This window comes from Saccopteryx bilineata, chromosome X (genome assembly GCF_036850765.1).
Source record: "Saccopteryx bilineata isolate mSacBil1 chromosome X, mSacBil1_pri_phased_curated, whole genome shotgun sequence".
Classification (NCBI taxonomy): Eukaryota; Metazoa; Chordata; class Mammalia; order Chiroptera; family Emballonuridae; genus Saccopteryx; species Saccopteryx bilineata.
Genome location: NC_089502.1, coordinates 128,821,223 through 128,846,678, shown reverse-complemented (window position 1 = coordinate 128,846,678; position 25,456 = coordinate 128,821,223). Strand labels below are relative to the sequence as shown.

At 46.5% G+C, this 25,456-nt stretch overlaps 1 protein-coding gene across 2 annotated transcripts in view; it reads left to right on the top strand.

The window, feature by feature from the left end:
- Positions 1–4,198: 4,198 nt before the first annotated feature.
- The window catches only part of PTCHD1 (patched domain containing 1), a 59,715-nt gene continuing 38,457 nt past the window's right edge, over positions 4,199–25,456 (top strand). For both annotated transcript variants that reach the window (XM_066250134.1, XM_066250133.1), the window contains exon 1: positions 4,199–4,799. In XM_066250134.1, coding sequence (XP_066106231.1) covers positions 4,449–4,799 — 351 coding nt within the window. In that variant the 5' untranslated portion in view covers positions 4,199–4,448. The remainder of the gene's footprint in view (positions 4,800–25,456) is intronic.

The window sequence follows — 25,456 nt, the reverse complement described above, 5'->3', positions numbered from 1 at the left end:
CGTCCTGCCAAAGAGCACTGAGAACACACCAATAATTGAACAGCTGGGTTTATTTTTTGTTGCAGCAAAGAACACACACCATAGAGAACTGAGAGGTGTCTCAATAAGGTGTTAGATGGGACTTATAGGATCTGAGCTTGCGTTAAGTGATTTAAAGGAAGGTTTAAGGCAGTGGGGCTTGCTCTGCATTGGCTACTTTCAGGATACAGGGGTAGTTTTATGATTGGCTGCCTAAATAAATCTTTATCTAGAGGGAGGAAAGACTAGACCGAGCTTTTTTAAACCACAATAGTCACTCATGTTAGCCAGGCTAGGGACATGTTTGGTCATTTTTGTGTTTTGAAGAAGGTTCATGTTTTCTCTGTGTTCAGGCATGATTATGAATTATCTGAATGTAACTGTCTGGATCCATCACAGTTACAGAATGACCTTATCTGATATCAGTGTGATAGGGAGTGGGTTTGGTTCAATAGGAGACCCCGAAAGCATAGAGTCCCAGGGCAGCCGTTACCAACACCAAGTCCCAGCTGAAAGTACCAAGCCAGTTTCCACGTGGCAGGCACTGACTTTTTTTCATACACACATATTCAGAAAAGACTAGAATTATAACAAGTATCATTTACTAGGTTTTTGTGATATTCCAGTCTGTGTGTTAAGTGCCTTACAACTTTTAACCTATTTAATCCTAACCACAACTCTATCGCATAGATACTATTATTGTTGCCATTTTCCAGAAGAGAAGAGCTTGGCATAAAGAGGTCAAGTTACTTAGGCAACGCATCACAGTTTGTAAGTAGCAGAGAAAGGACTCAACTTAATGGCTATGGAACCAATGGTCCTAATCTCTACATTATGTTGTCCAGATGCACAATAACTTACCAACAGGGACTACCTTTGAAAGGTAGTAGGAGTACAGATATACGGGTGTCTTTTTGTTTCCTTCTTTTTCTTGTTATTTTTTTAAAAAGTTTTCTACAATTGCTATGTCTTAATTTTGAATCAGAAAAAAAGAATAATTTATGGATGTACTGATGGACGCTCTGTCCCCAAGGTCATTGCCCCAAATGCAAACTCAAGTCTTTGATGGTGACAATGCTCCCCCGAACATCCAACCAAGAGAGGAGAAAACTCAGGAGGAGACAAGACCCTCTCTCTTCTCTCTCTTGCTCCAACTCAACTTTGACAATACTAACTGGACTGCCCGCAATAAAAAGTGGCAGAATGATCAACTCAGGCCCTTGGGCGTCTCTGAGTTAAAGCAGGCAGGATTGAAGTTTCTTCAACTATATACATAAGGACAATTAGGAAGAGTTGGGAGGACTAGAAGCAAATGCTTCTGCCTCAAAGGAAAGGCCCTTTCCAAGTGGGAGGACAGCACTCCCACCCGGGCCGCCCGGGCCACGCTGGGTCTCTCCGGCTCTGAGACCCGGTCCCGGCGCAGAGAAGGGACGCCGGCGCTTCACAGCGTGAAGGCTAACATTCAAAGGCCGGAAGTTGCAGGGTTGGGAGGGAACCCAGGTTAGAAGGGAACCCTTTGGTGGGACAAATTTGAGAATAAAAAGAGCTTCGCCGAAAAGTTAAAGGCTCCCAAAGAGACCTGTGGACTGGTTTCTCTTCTCTGACTTCTGCCTCTGCGCTGGCATCCGGGCACAGGAGACTCTCTGCTCGCGCCGAGCCGGACTCCAGACCTCCTGAGAGTGCCCACCCAGCAGCTGCCGCCGGCTCGGCCGCGGAGAGCTGGGCTCCGAGCGTCCCCACGGCCGCCGCTCCCCCGCCCCGCCCCGCCCCCGGGCGTTCGGTCGGCACCGCGGAGCGCCTCGCAGGGCAGCCGCCCGGCCGTTTAGCACCTGGGCTGCGCAGTGCTGGGCGCTTTCCCAAAGCGTGAGCCCCAGCAGCCGCTCGCGCTCGCCTCGCCGCTTGCAGGGGCACAAGTTAATGAGGCTTTTCCCTCCGCGATCATCGTGAATCAGCAAAGCGCTGCAGAGCAGCGGCGTGTCCGCGAGCAGGAATGAACACTCGGGGGGAAGGGCACAGTCGGAGTAGAGCAGGGGAATTTCTAGCCCCTCCCATAGGTACCTCCTGGGGACAGCAATACGGAGCGGCGCGGGGCAGATGTTGGCTGAAGCTGCTGGGGAACCTGGGTGCCCGAGGGGAGCCCTTGGAAGCCGTGAGCGGTGCGGAGCAAGCGAAGCCGAGCAGAGCAAGTGGACGAGACTAGGGATGTGTAGCAGGACCCAGGGAGCGCGGGCAGAGCAGAGCAGTTGCAGCCCCGGGCAGGGCGGCGCGGCACTCTCAGGTGTTGCTGAGGGAATAGCGGTGGAGGGTCTGGTGTGGGGGAAGGGAAGAGAGAAACCAAAAAAAGAGGGTTTCCCAGCCCACGATTTCCTGTTTCCAACGTGCAAGTTCCCAAGTTCAGTTTGAGAAGTGCAGGGCCTCTTGGCATTGGAGAGTAATACATCCCTGAGTCGCGTTCTCCCACCCATTGCACTCTCCCTCTCTTCGTCCCCCTCCTCTTCCTCCTCTTTGCCCCATTCTATCTTCCTTCAGCTTTGATTAATATGCATGTCCATGCTCAGTAGTGCGGGCCACTGCCCAGGGACCGCGCCTCTATTCGCGGCCGCCTCTGGCTTGACCCTTGGCCCTAGGAGGCCAAGCGGGTGCGACCAGAGGCTTGAAATGCAAAGGCCGAGCACTAGGGGAGTGAAACCTGGGGACCCCCAGCCACGCCCCAGTCCCCACCCCCGGAGCCGGACTGAGCGGCTCAGTGGCTCACACTCCAAGATCCTGGTCGGTCTGCGCTGCAGTGGATGAACCCCGGGACTTGGAGCGCGCAACGAAAGGTGCTAAATTGTACCTGTGCATGGCTGTTCCCGCCGCTGCAGGTCTATCCCGGGCCCGAGGCCGGAGCCCGCCTTCTCAGGGGATTCTCTGGAGGGGGAGTTCGAGGGGGCACCACAGGGGCTGCCGGCTAGCTCAGGGCTAGCGCACACACGTACACGCCCAACTTTACCGAGCCCTTGGCTCCCCCGGGCTCCCCCGCGCCCCCTGCGGCTCGGCACGCTCGGAAACCAGTTTGTCTCCAGGTCTGAGCTAAGGTGTCCCCCATTCCCCACACTCGTGCATTGGCGGAGGAGAGGGAGGGTGGGTAGGGTGGGGGGAGAGAAGGGGAGTGATGCTCCCGACTCTGACCAGCTGTTCACAACCACTCTGCGCCCGCAGGGGCGCGCGCTCCAGCCCCGCCGCACCGGGTCCCCCAGACCCGCCTGTGACGACAGAGTGGGGAGGGAGGAGGAGGAAGAGGAGGAGGAGAATCAGAAGGAGGAGGAGTTGACAGGGCGGAGAGCCTAGAGTCCGAGAGCACCAGAGCTCTGGCAACGCGCGGCTCCACGGACTGACCATCCTTATCTGCACTTTTATTGCTGGGGGACGGGGTAGGGAGATGGAAGGGCGCGCGGCAGAGGCACCCACCCCGGATCTGTCTGGAGCGATCCTGAAGGAGGGCTAGTATAAAGATTCTCCACGGGGCCTTTTGGGTGGACGCGCCAGGCGCACACCCGGACCTCTTGGTCCCAGGAAGCTGCAGTGTTGGGGATATTTTAAATGGCTCTTACTTAAGAGGAGGCGTGATTTCCACGTTCGAGCGTCTTCGCTCCCCACCCCCTCTCCGCACCAGCCAGTGCGCGCCACCACCTGAGCTCGGAGAGAGCCAGGGCGCACGCAGTCTTCAGCCGCCTCTGAGGGAGACTCGGCTCTGAGCGGGTCCGCCCGACGCCCCCCGGGAGAACTCTTTACTTTTTGTTGGGAAATTTGGGGGCATTTCTTTATTCATCTCTGGGTCGCCCCGGAGGATACAGGGGAGGGGAAGGCGTGAGCGGCGGGCCGGGGGAGGGGAGCCTGGGAGGAGAAGGGACTGGGTGTAGCCTGGAATTCTCTGTCCTCGTGTTCCTAGGCTGGCGCGCAGAGTCTCCCCGCGATAGCGCCGCCGCCGCTCCCCACGCCGCCCCGGCGTTGGCCTTGGGGGTCGGGTGAGTGGGGTCATGACGCGCCGCGAGGGCTGCCCCGGGCCCCTTCCGCGCTGAGCCGGGACGCAGCCCGGCCGCGCGGAGCCCCTCGGGCGGGGAGGCGGCGGAGGGTGGGGAGGGCGCACGGGGTAGGGCGGGGTGGGGGCGGCGCGGAGGCCGCCAAGCTGGGGGGCTCTCCGGGCCGGCGCGGCCGCGGGCAGGAGGGCGTGTCTCCAGCCCGAGGGGACCCTCCCGAGGCGCGGCGCGGAACTCCCCGATGGTGGTGCCGCGGCTCCGGGAGAGCTCAGGGTCTCGCCTTCGCCGCCGCCGCCGCCGCCGCCGCCGTCGCCACCGCGGGCGCCACCACCGCCGCCGCCGCCGCCGCCGCCGCCCGAGCCCGCGCCGAGCGTGCGCCTCGCCCTCCTCCCGCGCCCGCTCTGCTCTAGGATGCTGCGGCAGGTTCTGCACAGGGGCTTGCGGACGTGTTTCTCCCGGCTCGGCCACTTCATTGCCAGTCACCCGGTCTTCTTCGCCTCGGCGCCGGTGCTCATCTCCATCCTGCTCGGCGCCAGCTTCAGCCGCTACCAGGTGGAGGAGAGCGTGGAGCACCTGCTGGCGCCCCAGCACAGCCTCGCCAAGATCGAGCGCAACCTCGTTAACAGCCTCTTCCCGGTCAACCGCTCCAAGCACCGGCTCTACTCGGACCTACAGACGCCCGGGCGCTACGGCCGGGTCATCGTCACCTCCTTCCAGAAAGCCAACATGCTGGACCAGCACCACACCGACCTGATCTTAAAGGTGAGAGGGGGCGGGCCGGGCGGCCCGGCCGGCTGTGCGCAGGGGCCGGGCTGCGAGCGCCGCCGGCCCCATCCCAGGCGGCTGCCGCAGGGGCTCCCCTGCACCGGGCGCCCCTCGGAGGCCGCCCGGAGCCTCCCAGCCTCCCGGGTGGGAGCGTCCGGGTCCGAGCTGGCCCTGCGCTCGCCGCCGTCGTCGCCACCCAGGCAGCTGCTGCAACAGTTGGGGCGGCGGCGGCGGCCAGGGTGCCGTGGACGGTTCGCTTGTTTTGGTTGCAAAGGTTTTGGGGGCGCGGAGGTTTGGGGGTAACTGAGCCAGGAAGGAGCAGAACAAGAAAATACGTTCTAGAAAGTCCTGCTAGTTAGAAACAAAATACTATGCATGGGGGGGGGGGGGGGTCAGAGACTCCTCTCCATTCCTCTTCTCTCCCTTCTAGACCCAGAGTGTTTGGGAAAGACTGGAGGGGCTGCCAGGGGGCAGAGGAATGGGACCCGGGATGGTGAGGAAAATGCCTCCCGCTCACCCAGACACAAGTGCGGTCCCCGGCAAGGGCAGGGGCTGCCGCTGCCCTCTCCCCGGGAGCGAGGGAGCCATCTCTGTCTCCCAGGGTGGGCAGCGATGCTTGTCACTGACAGTCATTTCATCTTTCCCAGCGTCGCCTCTCCTCCGAAATGCACAAACTTCTTTGGGAGAAGAGGGGTTGAATCGATGCACTTTTATTTGGCTGCGTTTGGGCAGCAGAGTGAGGGGCAGACGCCAGAGGGCGAGGGCAGCCTCAGGCTGTGCGGCGGCCCCGAGGAGCGCGCAGGGAGGGAAGCCGGCAGCTGGTCGGAGGGCGGCTCCGGCAGGAACAGGGTGTGCCCACAGCCCGAGGTGGCAATTCGGTGTGAAAAGTGAGGTTCACGGAGATAACTTTCAGGAAGTTCCTAAGGAAAGCAGAGGAGTGAGGACTAGGGATGGCAAAGTAAAGACCTTGGGAGAGAAAAGCAAAAATAGGTGAGAATGTTCCATGCAAGCCCCTGGGGGGATTGTGTGGCTTGTTTTCCGAAGGTGCTGCTCTGGGCAGGGCAGATGGACTCAGTCCCAGACGGGTCCTGGGGCTGACGGGTGCTGCTTCTGTGTGGTCTCCGGTCTAGAGCTGGGATGGAGGCTGCTTGGATTGCTAGCCTTGTTATCCCGATAGGACTTGGGCAGTGAACCTGGGGAACTCTTGCCTTCTCTCTTCTCTACAGGTAACCCTTTCTCCCTAGAGGCAAGCTAGTCTCCCTCCCTCTGCTCGTTTACATGTTACCAGTCGGCAGTTAGTAACGAAGGGAGTCTGACTAAGGACTCGGTGGAATGAGAACGTTCCCACGGTGGATGGCTCGTGCTATGTTTAATGGCACACAGATATCACACATACTCATCACAGAACCTTAGTAACGTTAATCCCGAGATGTTTGCTTTTGTCATGATTATACTTCCGACAGCAAAGCGTTTCTCCCAGTACCTCAGTGAACACGTTTTGGCACAGAGACAAATACTGCTCCGAATGCTTTCTCAAGAAAACACATGGTAGTTTCATCACAGGTTTAAGGAAACTATAATTTAGCCAGTCTGACAGTTGAAAGCTGCCCCATGTTTTGATAGATGAGCTATCTACTAAAGGATGTTTCTCTTTGTATTCCCCCCCTCCTGAGGGATGTTTTCACCGGCTCTCCCTCCCAACCCCCACCCCAACCAACCCTCAGGTCCCTGTGAGTGACAATCCCCAGTTACATTCACCCTCAAGGTTAATGAGACATCAACAGGCACATCAGATGTCTTTTCAGCTGGCTTGTTTCTTTCCTACTTGATTCGGATCTGTTCAAGAGAAAACCGTACTATAAGAGAAAGTTGGAGAGAGGGGGAGGCTGGCTTTGCCTCTAAGTCTAAAGGAAGCTTTTAAAGGACAACCGTCTTGTCAGTGAATTGTTTTCAGAAATGGGATGGTTTTTCATGTTCTAGTTCTCCGTGGGAAATGAAAACCCAGACGAATAGTGGTCAGAGCTCCTTTCTTGGCTCTCTGGTCAAATGAATGCCTACAGTTTATAAAAACCCAGACTTATGACACTGAGGGGATTACCTTTGATTATCTGTATCCATTTTTTTCTTTCTACATCCGACCCCTATGTTTGGTAGGTATGGAGCCAGGGGACAGCAAAACGGACCTTCAGTAGTCATGGTAATGTAAAGTGAGAATGAGCACTGGTTTTTTTTTCTTCTTTTTTTTTTTTTTCCATTAGAGACATGATGAAGACTTGTCCTTTACGAAAGGTGTTAGGAGTGAGAGTCACTGTTGCTGCCCCTCCCAGTGTTATTCTGATACTTTGTTGCTGGCGTCAGGGATAGTGCTGACAGTTAACATTGTACACAACACCAGCCCGCCCCTGCCTGGTGCATCGCGTCGCCTTAGGAGTGAAGTGGGCACAGCATGGGCAGGGCTGCAGGCTTTCTCAGCCCCCACCACGAAACTAGAGGGAGTGACCTACGGGGGGGGGGGTTGTGTCCCTGACTCCTCCCATGCTCTTGGTAGTGCCTATTCAATGAAGGAAGTCCTTCTTGGGATAGCAGTCCAGCTACTTTATGACCAAAAATTAGACTGGGATAGGATGATGACAAGCAAGAAAAACCCAGGTGATGCTTTAAAATATAATTGAGAGTATCCCAAAAAGAAAGAATCCACATTTATAAACCCAAGCTGGTCTGGTTTGGGAGAGCTTTCTCAAACTCGGGCAAGGGACATGACTGTCATAGTCTGAATCTGCAGCATAGAATTTGACCCCACACTGTAAGAGGGGCGACCCTCCCGTGCAGTGTGCTCCCACTGAAACGGGGGGGGGGGGCTGATGGCAAAAGTGGGGGGGGGCGGGTAAGGGATCAACCATTCATTTCCGAACCTTTCAAAATAAATGTTGATCTTCAAAATTTATTTCACTAGATGATTACATTTAGCTCATTAACATATTTTAACAGAAAATCCATGATGTTTCTCTCAGAGCAAATTTCTGGGGAGTGTCTCACAAGCTTTTATAGATGTGGTTTCTCTTAATCACTTCAAATGAAGTGTAAGAAGGTTTTGTTGATAATTGATCCAGGCTGTGCGTAAGACAGTATTTGATTTATTCCAGAATCATCTGTGGAGACTGAAGAACCAGGTTAACCCAGTCCTTACAATAATGCTCTCACCTTTATAACACTTTATACAATGTAAACATACAGTAGGTTTAAATATAGTAAATGTTTCAGGATAGGCAGGAAAGTACTGTGATCCTATTTTACAGATGAGAAAACTGCTCTTTAAAAATTAACTGACTTGTTCATGGAAAAAAGTCAAAGACAGAACCAGGACAGAGGTCTAGGGTTTTTAACTCCCAGCACAGTGTTCTTTTCACTATAAGCTACTGCCTCTCATATGATAAACTACTTGAATGGTTAAAATGTGCATTTTTGTTATCCAAATGAAGTATGTTCAGAGTCTCAAGTTCTTCCCATACCATTGTTCTAATAGTGCTAACTGGATCATAGGAACATTCTTTTGACTGATTCTTCCTGGTGTCAATGAAACTCCACATACTGGATGGGTCAAAAGTAGGTTTAGAGTTGTTCGTGTGGAAAATAATACAATAATGGCCTGACCTGTGGTGGTGCAGTGGATAAAGCATCGACCTGGAAATGCTGAGGTCACCGGTTCAAAACCCTGGGTTTGCCTGGTCAAGGCACATATGGGAGTTGATGCTTCCAGGTCCTCCCCCCTTCTCTCTCTCTGCCTCTCCTCTCTCTCTCTCTCTCTCCCTCTCCTCTCTAAAATGAATAAATAAAAAAAGAAAAATAATAATACAATAATGAATAATAATACAGGAATAAACTCTGTTCTGCATACTCACAACTGTAAACCTACTTTTGCCCCACCCTATATGAATACTCTTAAGTGCCCAAAGGAAAGCATACATTTGTAACCGGCAATATACAAAGATAGAAAGATCAAATATTTTACTGGGGAAACAAATCTCTGGATGATTGAAAGTGGCAACTTCCATATTTGAGTGCTGTCCACTGGCCGGGTTCAGGTGGCTTCAACTCCAGTGCCACACAGTCCCTGGCGCATAGTGGACCCTCAATAAATACTTGTCGAATGGATCTGCCCTGGGTTCCTCAGATCCTTATGTGGTGGGTAAAGAAAATTCCATAGAGACCACTTTAAAATGTATTTTCAAAATAGCATTTCTTTTTGGCAACTTTACAAGCAGTTTCCAGCCTTCTCTTTTACCAAGATACATTTTTCTTTCTCTTTTAATCTCTGTAGTCACTTCAAAACTTATTTCAGTTTTAGGGGCATTTCCTTTGCCCAAGGCTCTCTTCTTCCGAGGACTCTTATAGGATCACTGTTTTCAAACCAAGGGAAAGAAAGGGACACATTGCTGTTCTTCAGGCATCCTCCCACTTCCAGGGAATCTCATTTCGTTCAAACAGTGAGTTGCTCTTTTATTTAAACTTTTTTGTGTTTAAATACATGAAGGAGCATTTTGTTGCCAAACGAGACTAATAGAACTTAAGTGGGAATTATTTCATTCCGCTTTTCCAAGTAGGGCAGAATAATTGCTAGCTCAGGGCCACGAAGACCTGGTAGCTGGATCAAGATCCCAGCTTTTCCAAAGACGATCTCAGCACTTTCTACCATTATGGGAATCAGCACCCTTTCTTTCTGGAGAGTATAAGGATCAGCATATTCTGGCCCATTTTCAAGCTGAGAAGGTTTTACTTTTTTTTTTTTAAAGAAATGTATCAAAACAAAAACAGAAAGACTATCAGGTAGAGATGGCATGTGGCCATCAAAGGCAAACATCTTTACTCTTTAGTCCTTGATATAAAGAAGTTGCTATGCTGTATTCCTTATCAGAGCATTTTCAGGAAGTGAATACTGTTAAAACTCTGGGGTAGGGTTCGCAACCAGGGGCGATTGTGCCCTCCAGGGGACATTTGGCAGTGGTTGGAGACATCTCTGATTGTGGTAACTGGTGGTGCATGGACATCATGGGCGCTGTTAACCACCTGGTGTGCACGACAGTCCCCCTCACCATAGCAAAGAATGTCCTGGCCCCAAACCCTGCTTGAAGGGGTTCATTTGTGTGTTTCTTCTGTTGTATTAGAATTTTTTTTTTCTGCAGCTGCATTGATTATGTAAAATGAAAAAATGCCAAAATCTTATAGAACGTTTTGGGAACAAATACTACTACCTCTGCAGAAATGCTCTTTTGAGCAGTTGGGCAGAAACCGAATTTACCACTGTGACCTTCCCCAAGAAGCCATTATCTTTCTGTCTTCTAGAGCTCTGTCCTTTATGGTCTGAGCCCCGGTCTAGAGGAACCCAAGAAACTGAATGCAGTCAAACTGGTAGAACAGCAAAGCTACCGAGCTGACCCTGGCCTTGAGACTGTCAGAGTGCCCAGTGTCAGCAGGTCTGACTGACCGTCAGTCTGTAGCAGTCACCCACTCGTCCGGGCTTTTCCTGACACTGAGACCCTACTCTAAGTGCTGGCCTGCCAAGGAGGTGGGAGGCAACACCTTGTTGCCTAGCCCAGCTCTTTGCCCTTCTGAACATAAAATGTCAAAAGAACTTGCCTCCAAAGAACAGGGAATCAAAGGCCCTTGGGTTTGGAAGGCATCTTAAAGGTCATCTCTGCAAATGCTGATGTGGAATCTGCTCTTAGCATCTCAGGATGCTCTGCCTGGTGACAGGTGCTCTGACACCTGGGGCAGTCCATTCCCCTCGGTGAGTCTTCTGAGTGGCAGATATTGTTAGAAAAGCTCGCACCCAGGCACGAAAGGGCAGCATTGGTGCATCTGCTGGGCCTTTAATGTTTTGTTTTGTTTTCAATTACAGTTGACATTCAATATTATATTAGTTTTGGTTATACAGCATGTTGGTTTTGCACTTTATCTTTGCACTAGGGGAAATTTAAAAAGAGATCAACATTGCTTTTCATTCTTCTTTCACTTCATGGGACATATATCCAAATAACCCAAATATTATTCTAGTGCTGTCTGATTTCTGAGCACATTTCGTTTGACTAGTAGCCTCACGTGCCCACCTTGCTCATCTGCTTTAAGATTTGGGGAGCAATGTTTACCTCCCCATGCAGATAAGCATCTGGGACCAAGTTCAGGTGAACTGCTAATTAAACCTGAAATTTAAACACAAAGCTGTCGCGTGAGCAGAAGCCTGACCTTTCCATGACTCCATAGTATCCTGATAGATGCTTTTGTAGAGTTAGAGAAGGGTGGTTTTGTTTAAGTTAACACACAAAAAAAAGGAACCACTCAAAGTTCACCAGACTTACAAAGCTCACAAAACAGCTAAACAATTACAGTATTTCCCCATGTATAAGATGCACATTTTTTGGAAAATTTGGGGTCTATAAACTGGGTACGTCTTATACAGTGGTTGTAGATTCTTAACTTGCATTTCCCACTTTTTCACACTTGATGAGGAGCTGTATGAATTTTATGATGAATAAAACTTGAGTTCAATAACTTTAGGTAACACATTTTTTTTCAAATTTTGAGCCCTCAAATTAAGGTGCATCTTATTCATGAGAGAGTCTTATACATGGGGAAATATGGTAACTGGTGACTCCTGAGAACTAAGAGAAGGAGAAGTAATAGGGGAGAGGGGGGCAAGGGAGATGTTGAGGGGAACATGGGGGAGGGGAGATGCATTTGGGGCAACACTAGAATCTATGTAAACACAAATTAAAATCAATAAAAAAAGAAATGTAGGTAAAATAACAGCTTTCTAAAGCAAGGAGGAGGATATTCTTTCAGTAAATATGTGCATGTATATGTACTTCAGTGAGGGCTTTTGGACATATGAGTTTTAAATATTTAAAATTCAAAAATAATTCCATATATATTAGAATTAAATACTGTGTATGTAGTAGAACAAAAAATCCCTTTGAGCAACTGAAGCAGTTTAAGTTGATGACACTGACCCTGGCCATTGCTATGTACTCTGGGAGTACCAAATTTTTCAAGTTGCACTAACACCCACAAATAAAATTTTATGTGACTTCTTTTTTAAAAGAAGAAATGATTGGTTTTCTGAGAACTAAAAGAAAGAGAAGGGGGGGGGAAATGATTGGTTTCCTGCCTGGGGCATTGCAGCACGCCTTGGCCCAGGAGCTAGAGAGATACAGGGCACCGGGGATCCAATCAACTTTGACTTTGTGGGATATGCCATCTGGTACCTGACTTTGGGGCTCAGTGTGAGCCCCAAGTGATACTTGAGATAGGCTTGGAGCAGACCTTTAAAGTCACCTGCTCGGTAGCACATTACAGCTAGCAGGCCTGTCTGCAGCCCTGCCTGTGCTGTCATCACATGCCCGGAAGACCACAGAACTTCTGAGGAATCTTGCCAGACTGATTTAATGACCAGCAGGGGGGGTGAGTAATCTCTAACCTTTAAAAGGGGGAAGAAATAAAAAAGGAAATCAACACCAGTTGTTATTTCATATGGAAAGCACTGAATAATGTCCTGCCTTCAACTTCAGAATTCAGATTTTGAACAGAAGGAGGCAATGAGGGAGTTGGGGAGCTATTTTTATCGCGTCACTCTCTAAGAAATCCTCTTGAGACTATTGTTTCTGGTATTTTGGAAGATGCCCATTGTTAGGTTTTCTACTTTAGGTTTCACTTGTGGGCTCCACGTGCAGTCAAGGCGAGGATTTGAATGCCAGCGTTCCCCTGGGAGGTAATGTCTGACAACACCCTAAGGAAGTGGGGACATGAAGGAGGAAGCAGCAGGAAGCCAATCAAGGGGGTATTCTCAAGCAAGTGTCCACTGTGGGCACCCAGGACTCGGGCTCACTGAGGAACTCTGGGAGATGCTGTGTCCAGTGATCCCAACTGGGGGCAAAAAAGCTGGACATTTATTCCCCAACTCTCCAGCCATCATTAGTTGATCCAGCTGCATCCAGGAGCATTAAATATTTATAAATATCTGGTAATTCCAGGTGCTATGTGCCCCTATAATCGGAATGGCTGTTGTTGTTTTATGTAAGGGCTCAGGCAAAAAAGCTGCAGGGGTTTCAGCAAGTCAGTGCCCTTTGCATGGAGCAGTGAGTGTCAGCTGAGAGAGTATGGGCGGGACCAGAAAGCACCTGCTGGAAAGGTCTTACACCCACCTTGAGTTCTGCACCTAGAAGTTGAGGACCCACATTCCTAGGGGATGTTCATCCCTTCACTCAACAGATGGCCATGACTCCAGGTCCATGAAGCTGATAGGCAAGAATGATCCAGTATAGCTCTTGGTTTTTTCTTGAATTTGATAAGCAACTTCCATTTTCAGTTTGTCACTGAACAGTGGTAAAGATGATTCCAGACAGGGTCTGGACACCACCAGGATGTGGTTTTCTATGCCAGCCCCCCACATTTGAGTATCCTGACCACCTGGCCGTTATGAATTCAAGAGAAGTCTACAGGTCCCTGTCGACTACCTACCCCCTCTTTCACTCTGGTAACCATCATACTGTTGTCTGTGGCTATAAGTTATATCCCACATATGAATGAAATCATATGATTCTTGATGTTTTCCATCTGAAAGGTAACAAAAGATATAGATTTTGCACATCTTCTTTTGTTATTCTTCTCTCTATAAATGCATTCACTTCGTACTGTGACATCAAACTCATGTCTCCTACTTTAAGAGGCCTTCCCAAAATGGCTTCTTCCCTCCCTTAAGTCCATCTGGCTTTCAATTGTAACCATCTTTTTGAATGCTTAGCTCTACACTATTATATAATTTGCAGTATTGTCCCATGATAGTTTCTCCAGCAAGACCATAAGCTCTTCAAGCATAGAAACAATGTCTCATACTCCCAAATCTTTCCTAGAACTTAGCATAAGGTATAGTATATAGTAGGTGCTTAATAAATTGTTGGTGGTCGATGGCTTATAGGATGGAAATATTCTCTCCCTTCCCTGTTGATTTCCTTTGGTCAAATGTAATTTTGTCTGGTAGCATGACCATGTGATTTCTTTAGATCTTTCTTCATTTTTTAATCCTTGGTAAACTGGCTTCCAAACTTGATGATAAGCAATTAGGCATCCATTCTGCTTCTAGATAACCTAATATTTACTCTACATGAGGAGAAACTCTTAGAAAACGAAACACCTGACCACCCATTACAGTCTGGAAATTCGTCAACTTGACCTCAGACTCCACTGATCCATTCCCCTGTGGGAGGGCAGAGTGCTCTGGAGTTCCTAGGGTGCACCCTTGAAGTCAGTGCTCCTTTACCTATGTCCTTATTTGCATGAAGTCAAGCCTCAAAACTTTGGCCACAACCATACTCAAAATGTGAACACGAGACACATTTTGTTAAAAATCAAAGTTTTTCCAATTGTACCATCAATGTTCACCATCCTGGTGTTATTATTGAGCCTCATTCTCCTTAAGACAGAGCCCATTTTAATAGAAAGATTTGTTCTTAGAGGTGAACTTAAAAAATGATACTGGCACAAAAATTGGTGTATCTCCGGTAAGTTTAATGGAAACACTAGATGTACTAATTTCTCAGCATTGAAGGTGATATTCCTTTGCCCATTCTTCCATGGGCCCCACAAATTTGTCAACTAGCACAGGTCTTTCTAGTTGTTTCAAGAAGAAAGGCATCTCTGCTCTGGAACTGTCATCATAAGTGCTCAAAACACCTTTGTGGTAGTACCTTAATGGCAGAGGTTTTCATCACTGTCTTTTTTTTTGTTCTTGTTTTGATATAGCAAGTGGTCAAGCCCAGTAAAGATTGCTTGCTCTAAGGCTCTTGGAGGAGCAGCCCACACATCGCCTGGGCATCGAGTGAAAAACAGATTCTGAATTTCTAACAAGCTCTCAGGTGACACTGCTGCTGGTCAGAAGAGTACATTTTGAGTAGCTCAGATTCAGCGCTTGTGGATAGAACACTGAATTTGAAGTCAGGAAAGCCAAGCTCAGGTCTCAGTTCTGTTAAGTATGTGACTTTAGGTAAATTGCTTAACTTCCCTGAGAAAGAGGTTCCTCGTGTGCACTGAACGTTACAGCATGCCCCACACCACCTTTTTTTTTTTTCTTTTTTTCTTTTTGTATTTTTCTGAATCTGGAAATGGGGAGGCAATCAGATATTGTCCCACATGCGCCCGACTGGGATCCACCTGGCATGACCACCAGAGGGCGATGCTCTGCCCCTCTGAGGCATCGCTCTGTTGCAACCAGAGCCAATCTAGCGCCTGAGGCAGAGGCCACAGAGCCATCCTCAGTGCCCGGGTCATCCTTGCTCCAGTGGAGCCTTGGCTGCGGGAGGGGAAGAGAGAGACAGAGAGGAAGGAGAGGGGGAGGGGTGGAGAAGCAGATGAGCGCTTCTCCTGTGTGTCCTGGCCAGGAATCGAACCCGGGACTCCTGCACGCCAGGCTGATGCTCTACCACTGAGCCAACCGGCCAGGGCCTCCACACCACCTTATGGTAAGCATGTAGTGAGATATGGTATGTGAAGGCACCATGGTATGTGGAGCCCTATTCTTCCATGTATTTTAAGGTGTGTTGTCGTTATTGCTATTTGCTTTGAAAATGACTGTTACTTCCTCATATGTGCCAGCTTTTTCAGAGCCATTATTGCCTGTTGAGTAAATACACAGGTAGGCGTTTTTTTCCCTTTGATCCAACAGGCAATAATGGGCGTTCAATCTGCATTCTCAATACTCAGATTGGCAAGCTGTTGATCTTTAATGACTCCATCTGTATCATTATAGACGATTGGATTCATCCTACCGCTGAGCATGCAGCTCCTAAGTTCTTAAGCAGGCAGAGCTGTCAGTGGGCATGGGCGGATTGCATTCCAGCCCTTCAAGGTGCTTTCTCGGGGCTCAGAACCTCCTCTTCATGCTTGATAGTGCTTTGCACACAAAAGAAGCCTTCCTTTCCTGCCCAGGGAAGTGTCTTTGGAATTAAAAGTACTGGGAGTGTATGGGCTCCAGTCTCCAGGTTCTCTTCAGCACCCCTAAGGGTGGGGGACCAATACCAGAAAGAGATTCTCCAGCGATTTAGGTGCAAGAGTTGCTAACTTCCCTCTCTCACTTAATTTACACAACCACAGTGCTTCCCTGGGAAATAGATCTGCAAGCACTTCAAAGGGAAGAGTGTGGTCAGAATTGCCGGGGAGCAGGAGCACCAGGCAAAGTGATAATTGTAAAGCCCCTTGAAACTATGAAATGTAAGATTTTGCTTAATTGGAATTTTAATCATTTAGGTCAGCATGTTCCCCAACCTCCTTTCTAAGAGTTGCTTTCATAGAGTATAAAAGAAATCTATAATTATTTAGGATCAAAATCAAATCCACCAAAGAAAATCTTGCTGCCCACCTCGTTCTCTGTGCCTAAACTCTTCAAACAAAACAAACCTCAGTGGCAGTAAGGATCAGCAGTTCTCAAATTTGAATGTGCTTGCAAATTCCCTGGGAATTTGAGAAACATACATATTCTGACTCAGTAGGTCTGGGAGAGCGTGCCTGAGGTCCTACACTTCTTACAGGCTCCCAGAGCTGCTGCTACTGCTGCTGGTCTGAGGACCACACTGCCTAAAGCAGAGCATTGGCGAGCCCAAGAATCCTTTGTGTGTCCTAATTAATTGCTCAGCGCCACTTAATTGCTTCCACACTCCAAAGCAGTGGCTCCCCAACTCGAGCAGATATCTCCTGGAGGACTTGTCCAAACACAGATTTTAGGTCTCACTGGAAGAGCTCCTGATGCTGTAGGTCTGGGGTGGGGACTGAGAATTTGCGTTTCTAACAGGTTCCCAAGGTGATGCTGGGGACTGTACTTTGAGAGCCACTGTTGTAAAGCATCCTAGTAATTGGCTGCTAATTCCAGAAATGTCTCTCTCTGTAGGACCTGGCCGACAGATACAAGTGGAGTGCAAAAGTTATTTGTGCAGCCTGACCAGGCGGTGGTGCAGCAGATAGAGTGTAGGACTGGGACGTGGAGGACCCAGGTTCGAAACCCCGAGGTTACTGGCTTTAGCGTGGGCTCATCTGGTTTGAGCACGGGCTCACCAGCTTGAGCATGGGGTCACTGGCTTGAGCGTGGGATCATAGACATGACCCCATGATTATTGGCTTAAGCCTAAAGGTCACTGGCTTGAATCCCAAGGTTGCTGGCTTGAGCCCAAGGTCATTGGCTCGAGCAAGGGGTCACTCTCTCTGCTGTAGTCCCCTGGTCAAGGCACATATGAAAAAGCAATCAATGAAGAACTAAGGTGTGCAACGAAGAATTGATGCTTCTCATCTCTCTCCTATCCTGTCTGTCTGTCCCTATCTGCCCCCCCTCTGTCAAAAAAAAGTTATCTGTGCAGCAGTTAATTCTGAATGGTGCTACAATAGCTATTTGCAAAGGGTACTGCACAAGTCTGAACTTTTAAAGTTTAAGTTTAAAGTGCAGTTGAAGGCAAGCATATTGCACAGAGGGGCCAGCTGCACGTCCTGGCGCTGGGTGTTGGAGTTGAGGAAAAAGGGGCTGCATAGAAGAAAGCACTCTGAGATGGAGGGGAGAGAGATAAGCTCCCACACTCACACACACACACATATGCTGTGGCTGTTATTGCTACCTTCACTGTGAGATTGTTAAAGCTTCCTTTCTTCCAGAGACTTCCCAACAGGTCACCTGCCACTTGCCTTTACAGAAACTTTTTTTACATCAAACCAGAAGACATAGCAGGTGCAAGCAGGAGGAACATGTTGCATTTCTGAGACAAAGACCCCGCTCTCTTGTTGCCAGAGGTATGGTGTCCTCCACGAGAGTTCTGGCAGCTAATGTTCAGTTTCCACTACTGTCTGATGTCAGTGCTGTTAGAGAGAGGGGTGAAGTGGACCTGGAGTTCAGTTCAGGAAGTTCTGGTAGGATAGGGGTGGTTTCGGAGCCCCCAGTTTCTTTCTTTGAGGCTGTGAACCATTTATATGTCCTTGATCGAGTCACTTAACCTCTCTGAGGTCTTCATTTCCTCACTCAGGAAACAGGATCAACAGTATCATCACCATGGGGTTGGAAGAGAAAAAGGAGATAATGTGTGAACAAACTTTATAAAGTGTGATGTGCCTAGAGCCACACAAATCTCACTGTATCTGCACTGCATGCACACACGCTTGTCTGGGGCAAGGATTCCCAGGGAGAGAAGAGTAAACACCCTAGTCCAGTTGATGTATTTCATATCACCATCTTCTTTTGTTTTTGTTTTTTGTTTAAAAAAAAAAAAAGCACCTATCAAGTCAGGGACTACCTTTTACTAACCAGAAGCTTTGATTATATGGCCTCCTATTCCTAAATGATGCACTATTACATCAGTCTATATTTTTACTTTTGAACGATCCAAGGAGAATAAAAAACAGCAAATTTGATTATCTACTGTCTAAAGCCTTAGACCGGCACTATCTAGTTCAGAAGCCACTAGCCACATGTAGCTATTTGATTTAAATTTAATTAAAATTTGAAATTCATTTCCTCAGTTGCACCTAAGCAACTTTTCAAGCGCTTCACAGCCACATGTGCCTCTGATGGGCAGAAGAGATAAAGAACATTTTAATCATCAGAGAAAGTTCTAGTCGACAGTGCTGCTTTTCACAGATAAAATAAGTGATAACATCACATAGCTCAACTAATAAGCAGTGGGATCAAGATTCAAACAGGTCTGGTTTCGAAAGCATCATTTAAAAAATAACTAGACCATATTGCCTCTATGAAATACAGAAATGCACAAGTAAGGCATGGCCCCTGGTGTCTAGTGGCCTTGAAGTAGTATTTCATTCAGTAAAGAGTAAGGGCAAACTTTCAGTTTTGGCTTTGGCATGTAAAGACCTTGGAAAGCCTAGGCAGATTGAAAACCAATGATTTTTCTTACACACATCAGAGAACTCAGGTCACAGGGCAGACTGCCATCCCAAAATCTGTACAAGCAGGCACAACTACAGAGACAGACACACAATTGGTTTACCTGGAGCAAAAGCCTGGGATAGAAACACTTCAATGTAATATAGACAAATTGCTGGAGGCTGAGTGTGGAGTAGCGTGAGAGGTCGAGATTCCGGGAGACTGCAATCACTAGTTTTATAGGAGGAGGGGTCAGAGGGTTCACACTTTCTTCTGTGCCCTTCAGAAACCCTCCCAGTTCCCAAGGTGAAGATTGCACAGGGAGAGGTGGAAGATCTTCTCCATAACAAAGGCTTACTCTTCAGAGAAGAGGACTTGGCCAGAACACACTTTTGAAACTTTATGCTAGGTTTCTCCCCTGCTGAAGCCCACCTCTGTCTTCTGCATATGGGGGAGGGGTAAAGAGTCCTTAGGGTCAGGATTTCAAGGAAATGGATCAGGGGTGTCACAGCCAGGGAAGGGAGTAGAAGACAGGGGGGAAAGCTGCATTACTGGAGAAATATTTGTGTAGGTCAAGCCTTAAGGTACAGGCCTACTTAAAGACAAATTTCATCAGAATATTATATAGCATTTCCCTTCCCCACACCTTACCACCACATTAACAGGGCTCCAGTATAATAATAGTAAATTATAGCTGAAAGAGCTGCAAAACACAGACTCTCTCTAAAGAAGAGTGCTTACAGAAGTCCCAAGTCAAGAGGAGAGACAAAAACAATGACAGAAGAGAAATTTGAAGTTTCTGGTACATATAGCTGCAACAAACATTAAATACATCCAAACTCCTAGACTAACATAAGTCCTTACTGTAAGGTCTACATACATCAGTTCCTATTAACTGATACAATATGTCTAGAATGAGGGGAAAATTACAAGGCATGCCAAAAGAAGAAAAATATATAGTCTGAAGAGACGAAGCATTAGAACCATATTCAGATATGACAGAGATGTTAGAATGATCAGACAGGAAAGTTACAATAACTGTAATTAATGTGTTATGGGCTTTAGTAGAAAAAGTAGACAACAGCAATAACAGACAAGTAATATAAGTAGAGAGATGGAAACTCTCAAGATGAATCAAAAGAAAATTCTAGAAAAACTATAGCAGAAATGAAGAACGGCTTTGATGGACTCATTAGTTGACTTAACAGTCCAGAAAAGAATCAGTGAGCTTGCATACAGGGTAATAGAAACTTCACAAACTGAGACACAAAGAGATAAAAGAGAAAAAACACCCTAGAACCCTGGTTGGCAAACTGCGGCTCGTGAGCCACATGCGGCTCTTTGGCCCCTTGAGTGTGGCTCTTCCACAAAATACCACGTGCAGGCTCTACCTCAATAAGGAATGTACCTACCTATATAGTTTAAGTTTAAAAAATTTGGCTCTCAAAAGAAACTTCAATTGTTGTACTGTTGATATTTGGCTCTGTTGACTCATGAGTTTGCCGACCACTGCAGAACATCCAAGAATTATGGGAAAACATCAAAAGGTATAACTTACACATAATTAGGAAATGCTAGAAGGAAAAGAGAGAATGTAGCAGAAGAAATATTTTAAGTAATAACAGCCAAGAACTTTCCAAAATTAGTGGCAGACACCAAACTACAGACCCAGGTAGTTCATAAAACACCAAGGAAAATAAATAACGTATTTCTCCATGGATAAGACACTCCCATGTATAAAATGCACCTTAATTTTGGGGCCTGAAATTTCAAGAAAAAAATGTATTACATAAGTTATTAAACTCAAGTTTTATTCATCAGAAAAGTCATACAACTCCTCATCAGTGCGAAAAAGCAGGAAATGCAAGTAAAAAAACTACAACCACTGTATAAGATGCACCAATTTTTTATACTTTAAATTTTTCGGAAAAGGGTGCATCTTATACATGGGGAAATAATGTATCCATAAAACCACACTTAGGAGTATCATATTCAAACTACAGGAAGCCAAAGACAAAGAGCAAATCTTGAAAGAAATTGGGGTGGCAGGGGTAGAGGGAGACAACTTACATACAGAGGAGCAAGGGTAAAAATTATATCAGACTTTTCTCATCAGAAACCACACAAGCAGGAAGTCTAAAATTCTATATCCAGCTAAATTATGCTTCAAAGTGAAGGAGGTATAAAAACTTTCTCAGAAAAACAAAAACAGAGAATTCATTGCCTGAAGACCTTTTCTGCAAGAAATGTTCTTCAGGTAGAAGGAAATTATATAGATAAAAAAAATGTCTATATAAAGGAATAAGTGAAGTAAAATAAAATCTTTTTTAGTTTTTTTATTCTTTTAAAAAAAGTTTTTTTGACAGAGACAGAGTTAGAGGGACAGATAGGGACACAGACAAGAAAGGTAGAGAGATGAGAAGCCTCAATTCTTCATTGCAGTGCCTTGGTTGTTCATTGATTGCTTTTTTATATGTGCCTTGACCAGAGGGCTACAGCAGAACAAGTGACCCCTTGCTCAAGTCAGCAACCTTGGGTTCAAGCCAGCAACCGTGGAGTCGTGTGTATGATCCCATGCTCAAGTCAGTGACTCCGCACTCAAGCTGGTGAGCCCGTGCTCAAGACAGATGAGCCTGGACTCAAGCTGGCAACCTCAGGGTTTCAAACCAGAGTCTTCTGCATCCCTGTCTGATGCTCTATCCACTGCGCCACCACCTGGTCAGACTAGTTTTCTTATTCTTAATTTATCTAAAACATAACTGTTTAAAAAAATAATAGTAGCAATGTATTGAGAGATTATAACATATGGATATATGGAATGAATGTCGGCCATGTCACCAGGCACAGGAGGGAGGAATTGGGAATACTCAGTTATAACCATACTCCACGTGAAGCATACAGTATTATTTGAAGGTGAACTTAGATCTGCTGTAAATATATATTGTAAGTTGTAAGGCAACCACTAAAAATTTTTAAAAAATTTAATAGATATACCAAGAGATATAATGGGATATAAAATGCTTAATTAAAACCAGGCAGAAAAGAGGGGGAAAGAAACAGAACAAAAATATCAACTAGGGAACAGTTAAAACTGTGGTAGCTATTAATACAACTATATTAATAAGTACTTTAAGTGTGAATTATATATATATATTAATGAAATACAGTGACTATCAGATTAAGAAAAATTAAGACTCAACTATAAGTTGTCTACCAGAAATCCTCTTCAAATTTAAAGACTCGGGTAGGTTAAAAACAAAGTTATAGAAAAAGATACATCATGCTAACACTAATCAAAAGCTGAAGTAGGTATATTTTAGATATGGCTGACTTCAGAACAAAGAAAATTATCAGGAATAAAGAGGGCTAAAGGGATCAATTCTCCAAAAAGATATAACAATCCTAAACACGTATGCACCTAATAACATATCATTAAAATACATGAGGCAAGAATTGATGGAACTAAAAGGAGAAATAGATAAACCCACGATTATACTTGGATATAGACTACTTGGACAGAGGTAAGGAGCAAGATGATAGTACTCTGGGCAGCCAGGATCCAACTTTTATAAGGATAGCTCTTATAGAAGTCTAGAAGTTAAGTTGGAGAGGCAAGATACTGGAGTTAGGGAGATCCCCTCCTTCATCCAGCGAACTGAAATAAGTCTGTAAGCAAGAGGCTTTGAACAGGATAGCAGAAAATAAGGGACTAGATCACAATTTCCAAAATGTGTTTTAGAAATGTTTCCTTTGATGCTAGAAAAAAAAAGTTGGTTCTGTGATCAAATAACTTTGGGAAACAATGCATATGGTATTCCCATATCAGATTCCCATATTGAATCTGCATTAGCATATCAAAAGTTTTAAAAAGTTCTTCTGTAAAAGAAATCCATTTACCTCTGTTCAGCTCAGCATTTCTTAAATTAATTTGATCATAGATACATTTTACTTTTTTGGTGACTCCTATTAACATCCCAAGGAACCAACTTGCTTCAGAACACAGGCTGAAAAAACTATACAAAAAACTAGGGTAACAGAATCAGTAGAACTTGCGGTTTATTGGACTGTGAGTAAACAAGTGAAAAAGGGTGATATTGGCTTAGAAATTTCCCCCCTGAGGAAGTAGAAAGAGGATGATGCTGTTAATCATAACAGGAAACAGGTGGAAGAACAATTTGGAGGAAAAGATTCAGCTGTTGGATATATACCAGTTGAAATATTTCCATAAATATATATTTATAAGTCTTCAGAAGGCAGGTGGAAATTCAGATCTGGTGTTTGGAAGACAGGTGAGGTATTGATGTGAACTGCGGACTGGTCAGCATAAAGATCACAAGCCAAACCATGCAGGTGGAATTCACTGCCCAAGAAGAGTTTTTTTGAATGTGAAATTAAGAAGTGCCAGAGACAGAACCTTGAGTAATAGCACATTTACAAAGTAGGCAGATGTAGAGGAGTCAGTAAGACAGACACTGGAGAGCCGGATGAAGAGGTAGGAGGAAAGGAGAAAGTCATGTTATGGAGTTAGTGGAAGAGAGGGAGGGATACAGTCCAACCACACATGGAGAGCACCTTTGTCTGCCAGTCACATAGTAGAGGATACAGCAGTGAAGAAACCACACTCATGACTTAATGGAGCCTACTGAATTCCCATAAAAATCTCAATATGCTTAACAATCTTACATATTTTTCAGGTACTACTTTGACCCCACATTATTGACTTAACTGCTGGGAGTTCAAGAAAATGAGGAATGAAATGTAGCCATGAGATTTACCTGCTTAGAAGTCATTGTTGAGTTTTGGTTGATGCTAGGATAGAGTTTAGACAGGAGTGGCTTGAGAAGTGAGTGGGAGGTGAGAAAATGAAGTTAGCAAGCATGAATCTCTGAAGTATAGAGACAGCAAATGTGAAGAGTTCCATTTTTCTAAGAGAGAGGGACAGACAGACAGGAAGGTAAAGATATGAGAAGCATCAACTCATAGTTGCAGCACCTTAGTTGTTCATTGATTGCTTTCTCATATGTGCCTTGACCTGGGAGGTCTCCAGTGGAGCCAGTGAGCCCTTGCTCAAGCCAGCGATCTTGGGCTCATAGACATGACCCCATGCTCAAGCCAGAGACCTTCGGATCAAGCCAGTGACCTTGGGCTTCAAGCCAGTGACCTTTGGGATCAAGCCAGCAACCATAGGGTCATATCTATGATCATACGCTCAAGCCAGCAACCCTGTGCTCAAGCTCTGCGCTCAAGCCAGCGACCTTGGAGTTTCGAATCTGGGTCCTCAGCATCCCAGGCCAATGCACTATCCACTGTATCACTGCCTAGTCATGCCGTAAAGAGCTCCTTAAAAGAGGGAAAATGTGGGAGAACTTGGAAGGGAAGTGGGGTCAATGAGGCATTGTTTTAATATGAGAGAGACATGAGCCTACTTCACAGTTCATGGGAAGAAACTAATAGAAAAAGAAGACACAGGAGAAAAGGGGATAAATAACACTAGGAAGAAGAGGGAAACAGCCAGAAGCCAATGGAAGGAATTGAACTTAGAGGTTGAGCCACGGCCTTGATTTTTACAGATGGGGAGGATCAAAAAGATAAAAATGGGTATTTTTATGAACATGTTAGCAGCAGATGGAGAGTAACTTTCGTATGATGGCTTAGGTTTTTTCTTCAAGATGGTAAACAAGGTCAGTAGCTGAAAGTGGACCTTGTCAAGAACTAAAGAAAGTAAGCATTTTTCTTTTTTCTTTTTTTTTTCTTTCTTTTTTCATTTTTCCAAAGCTGGAAACGGGGAGGCAGTCCGACAGACTCCCGCATGCGCCCGACCGGGATCCACCCAGCATGCCCACCAGGGGGCGATGTTCTGCCCCTCTGGGGCTTCGCTCTGTTGCATCCAGAGCCATTCTAGTGCCTGAGGCAGAGGCCACAGAGCCATGCCCAGCGCCCGGGCCATCTTTGCTCCAATGGAGCCTCGGCTGCAGGAGGGGAAGAGAGAGACAGAGAGGAAGGAGAGGGGGAGGGGTGGAGAAGCAGATGGGCGCTTCTCCTGTGTGCCCTGGCCGGGAATCAAACCCGGGACTCCTGTAAGCCAGGCCGACACTCTACCGCTGAGCCAACCGGCCAGGGCCAGTAAGCATTTTTCTAATATCTATAGGCTTGGAGGCCAGTTGACAAGGAAATAGAGACTAGGTAGTAGAACTGAAGCAGTCTCTTTTGTAGAATTTGGATGAACAAAGAAATAATCTCTTGTTCCGTTTTGTCTCAGTATGGGCAAAAGTATAAAGAAGAAATTGAAATGGAAATCATAGACAAGCTGAGAGAGTTCATACCAGATGTATTTAAATTTCAGAAGAAGAATATGAATTATAGAAAAGGAAGTATTTCTTAACTCCAGGAGTTTTTTGGCATTTAAATGGCTCATCAGAGGAGGCTGAAATGACCTAGAATGATTCAAATAGAGGTTGGGATGGCGTGACCTCCAAAGGAGACACAGACTTCAAATTCTGCCACATTATGTCAGTGGTTCTCAACCCTGGCTATAAGTAGCATCACTGGAGGAATTCAAACATAACATGCCTAGGTTTCACACCCATAGATTCTCATTCCATTGGTCTGAAACAGAGTGGCCTACTCCAAATGTGGCCTACCGACTGGCAGCGGCAGCCCCCTCGAGACCTTGTTAGAACAGCAGAATGCCAGGCTCCACCCAGACCTACTTGGTCAGAATCTGTATTGTTACAAGATCCCTGATTGAGTTGCA